The sequence below is a fragment of the Cuculus canorus genome, chromosome 26, assembly GCF_017976375.1.
Source record: "Cuculus canorus isolate bCucCan1 chromosome 26, bCucCan1.pri, whole genome shotgun sequence".
Taxonomy (NCBI): Eukaryota; Metazoa; Chordata; class Aves; order Cuculiformes; family Cuculidae; genus Cuculus; species Cuculus canorus.
The window spans coordinates 6,770,601-6,779,365 of NC_071426.1; the positions used below are offsets into that span (position 1 = coordinate 6,770,601).

At 59.9% G+C, this 8,765-nt stretch overlaps 2 protein-coding genes across 2 annotated transcripts; one reads left to right on the plus strand and one right to left on the minus strand.

The window, feature by feature from the left end:
• Positions 1 to 350: 350 nt before the first annotated feature.
• Positions 351 to 3,195, minus strand: CIAO1 (cytosolic iron-sulfur assembly component 1). Its single transcript, XM_054088893.1, has 7 exons — positions 2,897 to 3,195; positions 2,312 to 2,460; positions 2,116 to 2,227; positions 1,953 to 2,041; positions 1,140 to 1,341; positions 957 to 1,044; positions 351 to 868 (listed from the first exon to the last, which is right to left on the minus strand). The coding sequence occupies exons 1-7, from the start codon at positions 3,033 to 3,035 to the stop codon at positions 628 to 630; spliced, it is 1,020 nt and encodes a 339-aa protein (XP_053944868.1). The 5' UTR covers positions 3,036 to 3,195; the 3' UTR covers positions 351 to 627.
• On the plus strand, positions 3,166 to 8,578 carry TMEM127 (transmembrane protein 127). Its single transcript, XM_009569694.2, has 3 exons — positions 3,166 to 3,532; positions 4,556 to 4,720; positions 5,789 to 8,578. The coding sequence occupies exons 1-3, from the start codon at positions 3,307 to 3,309 to the stop codon at positions 6,094 to 6,096; spliced, it is 699 nt and encodes a 232-aa protein (XP_009567989.2). The 5' UTR covers positions 3,166 to 3,306; the 3' UTR covers positions 6,097 to 8,578.
• The last annotated feature ends 187 nt before the right edge of the window (positions 8,579 to 8,765 follow it).

The window sequence follows — 8,765 nt, forward strand, 5'->3', positions numbered from 1 at the left end:
AAACCAGTTCATTAGCAGAACTAATTAAGGCAGAGTTAGTGTAGTGGCTGTTTATGCTGGCACCAGCAGAGCTGAACATGTCCCTTTGGGCTGTGTCTCGCTGTGAGGTTCAAAGCCAGCCCTGAGCTGTGAGGAACAAAACTAGTGCCAAGGGGGAAAAAAGCCAGCTCCGCGGGGCTCGAAGCCAGCTCTGAGGGGCGCAAAACCAGCTGGGGGTCACAAGACCAGCTCTGGGTTGGTCTCTCCTCCTAGGCTGCCCCATCCAGCTCCCAGCAGCAGTGCACCCCATTCCACTCCATGCAAAAGTGCTAGGCACATTGGCACCAGCATGAAAAGGGAGAGGCAGAGGCTTTGTCGAAGACAGCACAGGTTTCTTGAGCGAGGGGCAGGAGGAGGGGGAACAAAGACTGCCCAGTCTCCCACCACCAGCTGGATCCCATGTGCATCCCTGGGCCAGCCAGAGGGAGCCTTGTGGTCCTGGGTGCGCAGGAGTCCAACATGTGGGGCACAGGAGGTTGGGCACCGCCGGCCCTGCCCTGCTCTCCGCACCAGCACGGGGCTTTGTGCCAGTGGCAGCGCCAAAGGGTCCCGGTGCTGGCAGGGGGACACGGAAAAGGACTGAACCTCTCAGCACACCTCGGGGCGCTGGTATTTCCAAAAGGCGATCTCGCCGTCGTCACTGCAGGACGCCAACAAGCCCGGCTCCTTGGGGTTCCAGGCCACGCAGTTGACGTCCTGCGAGTGTGCCCGGGGCACGTGGGCGGCAAGGCTGAAGGTGGGCTGCTGCAGGTCCGAGGACGTGCCCTCCTCGAAGATGCGGATGGCATCATCGCCGCAGGCCGTCGCCAGTGCCCCGGTGAGGTGGCACCTGGAGCAGGAGCAGTGCCCGGTGGGTCAACCACGCTGCCAGTGGGAGAAAACGGAGCCCACTGGCTCTGCAGACTCCCTGCACTCACCAGGCCACGTCGTAGATTGTCCGCGTGTGGTACCCGGAGAGGGTGCAGACACACTTCCAGGTGGGATCGGTGCCGCTGCAGGCCACCCCTGGAATGCAACGGAAGAACCTCTGCTCCCTGCCCGCTCTTTCAGAGAGCAGCCCTGAGCCCTGTCACACGCACCACACGGGCCAGTTGCCTCACCTTCCTCGTTGCCTGGCTTGTACTGGCGCCAGATGCGCACAGTCTTGTCATCGCTGCAGGAAGCCAAGCGCTCACCGTTACAGTTGAAGGCCACGCTCCATACGGTCGACTCATGGCCCTCAAGCGTGGCACAGCACACCCAGTCATCCTCCTCTTCATGGTAGAGCTTCACCGTGTCATCGTAGCTGGCTGAGGCCAAGAGCTGAGGGAGGGCAGAGGCATCAGCTGGGTACCAGGGATGCTTCCGGCTCAGTTTGGTGAAACCGGAACCAGATCTAAGGCCACACCTCAAATCCTGGGTTCAGTTTGGGCCCCTCACTCCAAGAAGGACATTGGTGGGCTGGAGCATCCAGAGAAGGGAACAGATCTGGGAAAGGGGCTGGAGAACAAGGGTTATGAGCAGCAGCTGAGGGACCTGGGGGTGTTTAGCCTGGAGAAGAGGAGGCTGAGGGGAGATGTCATCGCCCTCTGCAGTTCCTAGAGAGGAGGTTGTAGGGAGGTGGGTGCTGGGCTCTTTTCCCAAGCGACAAGGGACGGGATGAGAGGGAATGGCCTCAAGCTGCACCAGGGGAGGTTTGGATTGGACATTGGGAAAGATTCCTTCATGGAAAGGTTTCTTGGACACTATGCCAGGCTGCCCAGGGAGGTGGTGGAGTCACCATCCCTGGAGGGGCTGAAAGAAAGTGCGGCCGTGGCCCTTCAGGACAGGGTTTGGTCAGCACCGTGGGGTCAGGCTTATAGTTGGACCAGATGAGCCAGGAGGACTTTCCCAACCTCATAGGGGTCTCTCCCGCCACCCCAGCCCCTCCTCACCTCCTGGTTTGGGTGCCAGACCACATGCTTGACATCCTGCGTGTGGGAGTTGAGGACACTGACGCACTCATACTCCTCCTCCTCATCCACTGCGGAGAGCAAGCACGTTGTCAGGGCCAGAGGAGGGGGCAGCACCACGTCCCTCCCCAAGCTGCCTCCTCACCTTCCCAGACCCAGACGCTCTTGTCCCGGCTGCAGGTGGCCAGCAGGTTGCCAGAGGGAGCCCAGGCCACCGACTTCACCTCATTCTCGTGCCCTTCCAGCGTGGTGACACACTGGGGAGGGAGAGGAGAGGAGAGGGGAGGAGGTGGGGTGGGGCTGGACCGGCGCTAGGGGGGTTCCCAGGGCAAGGGTCTCACCTCAAAGCCATCCTCCTGCCTCTTCCAGATGCAGGTGGTGGCATCAAAGCTGGCGGAGGCCAGGTAGGAGCCGCAGGGTGACCACGCCACCCTGCGCACCGTGCGCTGGTGCCCGTCGTCCAGCACTGCCTGGCACGACCAGCCGGACCCTGCAGAGGGATGGATGGGGCCCTGCCCTGCCTGGGGGGGGAAAGAGCCCCCGACCGACCCATCGCTGTCCCCTCTAACTGCCCCCAATAGCCCCATGGCCTCCCCTCCAGCCCTGTCCCCCAACCCAGCCCCTGCCACATTTCTCCTGTAGCCCCCCAGCCCCTCACTTATCACCCTATAGCCCCCACAGCCCCCCCCCTCACTGCACCTATAACCCCCCACCTCCACCCAGGCCCTCCCCTATTTTCCCTGTAGGTCCACACCAGCCCCTCCCTCACTGCCCCTACAGCCCCCCCAGCTGCTATAGCCCCCCCTCACCCAGCCCCTCCTTCCAGGCCCCCCTCCTTTCAGTTCCCCCCTCCCTTTCCAGCCCCCCTCTTCCCTTCCAGCTCCCCCTTCCAGACCCTCCCACGCTGCCCCCGCCCCGCCACGCACCGTCCCTGCCCCAGAGCCGCACGGCGCGGTCCCCCCCGCAGGAGGCGAGTGTCCCGCCGCCGGGGCTCCATGCCAGGAACCAGCACCGCGAGTCCGGGTGTCCCGGGACGCGGCTCAGCAGCTGCAGCGCCTCCTTCATTGCGCGTGCGGCGGAACCTGCCGAACCCGCCACGGAAACTGCCGAAGTGGCCCGAAGCCACGACCGGAAGTTGCCGAAGCCGCACGAAGTGGCCCGAAGCCACGACCGGAAGTTGCTGAAGTTACACGAAGTTGCCCGAAGCCGCTACCGGAAGTATTAAAGCCGCCCCACGAAGTTGCCGGAGCCTCTCCCCCGAGTCGCCAGCAGCCGGCACCGGAAGTTGCCTGCGCGGAAGCGGAAGCGCGGCGGGGCCGGTGCCGCAGCCGCAGCGATGCCCGGCGCGGTGGGGCCCGGGCGGCGTCGCGGCGCGGCGGGGGCGCTGCCGAAGCAGCAGGAGCGCAGCCTGGCCTCGGCGCTGCCCGGCGCGCTCTCCATCACGGCGCTGTGCACGGCGCTGGCCGAGCCCGCCTGGCTGCGCATCCACGGCGGCACCTGCGCGCGGCAGGACCTGGGTGTCGCCGACGTGCTGGGCTACGTGGAGCCCGACCTGCTGCGAGGTGAGCCGCCCGTGCCCCTGGCCATGCCCCTGTCCCTCCGCTTGGTGTCCCTGTGTCCACCTCACGCCCCTACAGCGGCCTCGCGTCCCTCTCCTTCCCTCCGGTGTCCTCGTGTCTGTCTCTTCTTCCCCCTCTCCCTTGGGTGTCCCTGTGTCCATCTTTCCTCCCCTCCTGTACCCATTGTCCTCACGTCCCTCTCCCTTTCCCCACCTGGTGTCCCCATGTCCCTCTGTCTCCCTCCAGTGTTCCTGTGTCCCTCTTCCTCTCCTGGGTATCCTCATCCCTCTCTTTCCTTCCGGTGTGCCTGTGTCCATCTTTTCTCCCCTTCTGCCCCTGGGTGTCCCCGTGTCCCTCTCTCCATCTGGTGTCCCCACATCCCTCTCCCAACCTGGTGCCCCCATGTCCCTCTGTCTCCCTCCAGTGTTCCTCTCCCTCTCCTGGATGTTCCCTATACCTCTCTCTCCCTCTGGTGTTCCTATGTCCATCTCTTCTTCACCTCTTCCCCCAGGTGTCCCCCTATCCCTCTCTCCCCCATGATATCTGTGCCCTCCTGATGCCTCGAGGAAGGAAGGGGGGAGGGAAAGAAGAAGGGGGAGAAGGAAGGAAGGAGGGCAAAGTTTGAGCCTCCAGGCCGCCCCAGCACCGGCTGCGGACCCGGCCAAGTGCCTTAGCAGAGAGATTTGTGGTTGTGTCCTCTTGTTTGCATTAATCAAAAGACTATCTAGGGAACGCCTAGTATTAGCTTTGTCCTCTCAGCTGCTTCGCTTTCCCAGTGTTTCTTTATCTTCAGTTTCTGTGACAATAACAGTTCACAGAGAGAGAAATGGCTGCTGCAGCAGGGAGGTTCATTTTCCAGCTCCTAATTAACAGCAACTCGCTGTGCTCTGCTCTATCCAGAGCTGTGCTTTCAAACCCCAAAGGGCAGGGTTGGAGCAGGGTTCCGATTGCTCCGGTGAGTGATCTGGGTGGAAAAGAGGAGTTTTCCTGGTGCTCAGCCCCTTCCTTCCTCCTCTCCCTGGCCAGATTACTGCATGAACCCGCAGACGGTCCTGCTGCTCCGTGTCATTGCCGCCTTCTGCTTCCTGGGAATCATCTGCAGCCTCTCAGCTTTCCTCCTCGACGTCTTTGGCCCCAAGCACCCGGCGCTGAAGATCACTCGCCGCTACGCTTTTGCCCACATCCTCACAGGTAAATCAAGGTTGCTGGAACACCCCAGGTCCCTTATTTATTTCCCCTCCCTGGTTCCGTCATTTCCCCTCCCTGGTTCCCTTATTTATTTCCCCTTTCTGATTTCTTTCTTTCCCCTCGCCAGGTCCCTGATTTCCTTCCCCTCATCCATTTTTCCACCCTCCAGTGGATTAAAAGCCCCCAAAGGTTTCACCTCAGCCTTCAGCTCAGAGCTGCGGCAGCTGCTCTGCCCACAGAGCACCCCCCCAATGGTGTTTTGTGTCTAAAAAGGCCAAAAGAAAGGCCTTTCAGAGCTAAAACTGGGGGGGAGGAGGGCAAGGATGGACACAAAGTGTCTGCTCGTGGGTCTTATCCTATAACAGCGTTCTGGGGATGAAAGTCATCTTTTCATAGACTCCTGGAATGGTTTGGGTTGAAAGGGACCTCAAAGCCCATCCAGTCCCACCCCCTGCCATGGGCAGGGACACCTCCCACTGGATCGGGGTGTTCCAAGCCCCATCTAACCTGGCCTTGAACCCCTCCAGGGATGGGGCAGCCACCACTGCTCTGGACAACCTGTTCCAGTGCCTCCCCACCCTCACAGCAAAACATTTCTTCCTAAGATCTCATCTCAATCTCCCGTCTTGCAGCTCAAAACCGTTCTCCTTGTCGTATCTCTGCCGGCCCTGATCAAGAACCTGAGGAGCCTGTGGCTCAGGAGGTCAAAGGAGATTTAATATCCTTTATCCCTGGCGGAGTGACCCGCCTCACACCCGAGCGGCTTGGAGAAAGCCCGCGCTGTCAGCCTGCCCCGAGCAGTGAGCACAAATTTGCCCCTTCTGCTTCTTCTGAGTCACAGCAAAGCCCTTGCAGACCTTCCAGCTTTGCGTTGTGGTGCTGACCACCCATTGTGGCTGCGTTCCTTCTCAGCCCGTGGTCCCTCAGTGTGTTTTCCCCGCTCCCGGGCTGGATTTTGGGCATCCCCCACTCCCTCTCACCATGGGCAATAGGGCTTGGTGTCCCTTTGCCATATCAGCCATGAAATGAACATAGTGGTTGATTTAGCGTCTCTCCTGGTGTCTCTCCCAGTCTTGCAGTGTGCCACCGTCATCGGATTCTGCTACTGGGCCTCTGAGCTCATCCTCGCCCAACAACAGCAGCACAAAAAGTACCACGGCTCCCAAGTCTACGTCACCTTTGCTGTCAGCTTCTACCTGGTGGCAGGTGCTGGAGGAGCTTCCATCCTGGCCACTGCTGCCAACCTGCTGCGCCACTACCCCACCGAGGAGGAGGAGCAGGCCCTGGAGCTGCTCTCCGAGATGGAGGAGAATGAACCTTATCCAGCCGAGTACGAAGTCATCAACCAATTCCAGCCACCGCCGGCGTACACCCCATGATGCTGCCGGACTGCGGTCCTGGTCTTTCTCCCACCCCAAACTCCACTTTCTTAGTACCTCCTTCACTCTTCGCATCCCTCCTGCGCAGAGAAAAGAACTTTTTGGGTCAGACGACTGGTGTTTTCTTCCCATCCCTTAATTTTATGAACTACATGGTGTGATTTTGAACTCTCTACCAGCTTGGCTGGCTGAAACGACGATGGCATCATCCCCGGGCATGAGGGACAGGATCACTTCTTCCCTGTTGGAGATCTTGAGGGACAGGAGCTGCTCTCCCCTGTTGGAGATCTTGCCCCAACCCTGCACCAGGGAGGAGGGGAAAATCGTGCTGGATTGGCTCCCTTCTCTGCCGAGACGTAATATGCACCGAGAGAAAGGCGTGAGGCTTGTATATATTTATGTATATATAGAGGGGAACGGCCACCGTGGTGCTGATGGGAGCAGAGAGGCTGTTTATCGCAGCCATGGCACAGGAGGAGGGTAGAGCAGCCCCTCTTTGCCTGGTTCTCGTCCCTGCCTGGTGCTGGGGGGAGAGGAGTGGCTGTCTATCACAGCCGCACTGCAGGAGTGGGGTAAAGCAACTCCTGTTCTGCCTGCTCCTCTCTCCCACTCAGTGCTGGTGGCAGAGAAGTGGCTTTTTATTGTGGCCGTGTGGCAGAGGTGAAACAACCTTATCACTCTGCCTGTTCCTCTTCCCTGCCTGGCGCTAGCAAGAAGAGCAGCCATGTATTGTGGCCGTACAGTAGAACAGAGGTGAAACCACCCTGCACCACTCTACCCGCTCCTCTTTCCTGCCTGGCGCTGGGGGGAGGAGCGAACGTTTTTCACTGCAGGAGGAATGTAAAACAACTCCACTTTGCCTGCTCCTCTTCCCTGCCTGGTGCTGGGGGGAGAGGAGCAGCCATTTATTGCAGCTGCGTCGCAGGAGAAGGGTGCAGCATCCGCCCTTTGCCTGCTCCTCTTAGCGCTGGTGGGAGAGGAGTGGCTGTTTTATTGCAGCCATGCTGCAAAAGAAGGGTAGAGCGACCCTTCTTGGCCTGCTCCTCTCTTCCTCCTAGTGCCGGTGGGAAAGAAGCAGCCATTTATCACCACTGCGCACCAGGAGGAACGTAGAGCATCCCCGCGCTGCTCTGCCTGCTCCTCCCTCCCACCCAGCGCCGGCCACATGAGCATTCTGCACTTTATTTATTGCAGAGGCGGTTTCAGGGTGAGCTGCCCAAAACCCCAGCGGGGTTGGCACGCAGCATCGCAGCACAGGCTGGGTCCCGAGAGGCTGAAGCCGGTGGTGGTTTAGGGAGCCTTATCCCCACCCCGGCAGCTTCCAGCTCCCACTTCTGCACCTCTTGAGCGAATCTCGGGATGTTTTTAGCTAAGATAAAACCAGCCTTTGGTGCAGCATCGGCTCCCGGGAAGCAGGTCGAACCTGCACTCGAAAACTGGCATCTCTGCTTTTATGCAAGTTCCCGACCCTCCACATTACTCTCCTGCTTTTGGCTCCCACTTTGTTCTCTGTGGTTTTCTGTCCTGTTCTTTGTTTATTGCCTCATTTCCCCTCCACAAGCCCAAATCTCAAGGAGCAAGCGCTTCTTCCCCAGAGTGTGCTGGAGAGACGAGGGGAAGCCAATCTGGAGCCTGAGCACTGAGGGAAGATGATCCGGAGCCTGAGCGCTGAGGGGAAGCCAATCCGGAGCCTGGGCGCCCTGGGGAAGCCAGTCCAGAGCCTGAGCACCCTGGGGAAGCCGATCCAGAGCCTGAGCTCCAAGGGGAAGCCGATCTGGAGCCTCCATACCTGGTAGCTTGGACTAAACCCTACAGGGTTTTCTGGGACTGCTTAAACCAAACCAAATAGGGAACAAAGCATGCAGAGATGCATCGCCCTGAGCACCGGAACACGCGAGGCTGGCTCTGCCAAAGGCGCAGTGGTTTAGGGAAGGAGGTTTAGGACAGGTTGGAGGTTCCTGGCGCACCTTCGCATGCTTTTTGTTTCCTTGCTGCTGGCTGTCATCCCATTTCCCCCCTGCACCTGCAGCAGCACTGGCTATGCAAGAGCTTCGGCCGCTCCTGGAAAACTCAGCACTGCCCACACCCCACAGGACTCAGTGGAGGAAAAGCAGCTCTGGGGTTTTGATGGGAGCAGAGTGCAGGGAGAAGCCAGCAGCGCAGGGTTCAGCGACTTCTCTTCCTCCTCCATCCCACCTCCAGGGCCGAAGCTGAAGCCAACATCCCGCCAGCTCTTCCTTGGCATCAGGCTGGCACAGCAATCCGGTTGGCAAGGAGCTTGCGTTTCCCCATAGGGGCTTGGGTGTAAATAGTGCATAAACACACTCTTTGTAAAAGACCCCCAAAAAAGGGACAAATGCCATCTTTTCCCTCCCTCCACTGCTCCGTGGCGCTCTGTGGAATCTGGACCGGCCGTGGGTGCCACGGGTTTTGGGGCTCCCCCACCCTTCTCTGGAGGAAATAAAGGGGGTGCCTCGCGCTGCGTGCGGGAGTGTGTGCTTTGTTATGGAAAGGAGGTCCCCGGTTGTGTTGCACCCTGATAAACAGTGCTGCCCTCTGCCCCCTTGCACCCTGACAACGAGCCCTGACTGCTCCCTGCTGCCTTGCACCCCAATTACCACCCCTGCCTGTACCCCCTGCACCCCAATAACTGGCCCTGCCTGCACTCC

Coding starts and splice junctions, on each gene's coding strand:
- CIAO1 (XM_054088893.1), bottom strand. CDS start 3,035: ATGAAGGAGGCGCTGCAGCTGCTGAGCCGCGTCCCGGGACACCCGGAC. Junction 2,042..2,115: donor GAGCGTCTGGGTCTGGGAAG/GTGAGGAGGCAG, acceptor TGCTCTCCGCAG/TGGATGAGGAGGAGGAGTAT. Junction 869..956: donor ACAATCTACGACGTGGCCTG/GTGAGTGCAGGG, acceptor CTCCTGCTCCAG/GTGCCACCTCACCGGGGCAC.
- TMEM127 (XM_009569694.2), top strand. CDS start 3,307: ATGCCCGGCGCGGTGGGGCCCGGGCGGCGTCGCGGCGCGGCGGGGGCG. Junction 3,533..4,555: donor GGAGCCCGACCTGCTGCGAG/GTGAGCCGCCCG, acceptor CTCCCTGGCCAG/ATTACTGCATGAACCCGCAG. Junction 4,721..5,788: donor TTTTGCCCACATCCTCACAG/GTAAATCAAGGT, acceptor TGTCTCTCCCAG/TCTTGCAGTGTGCCACCGTC.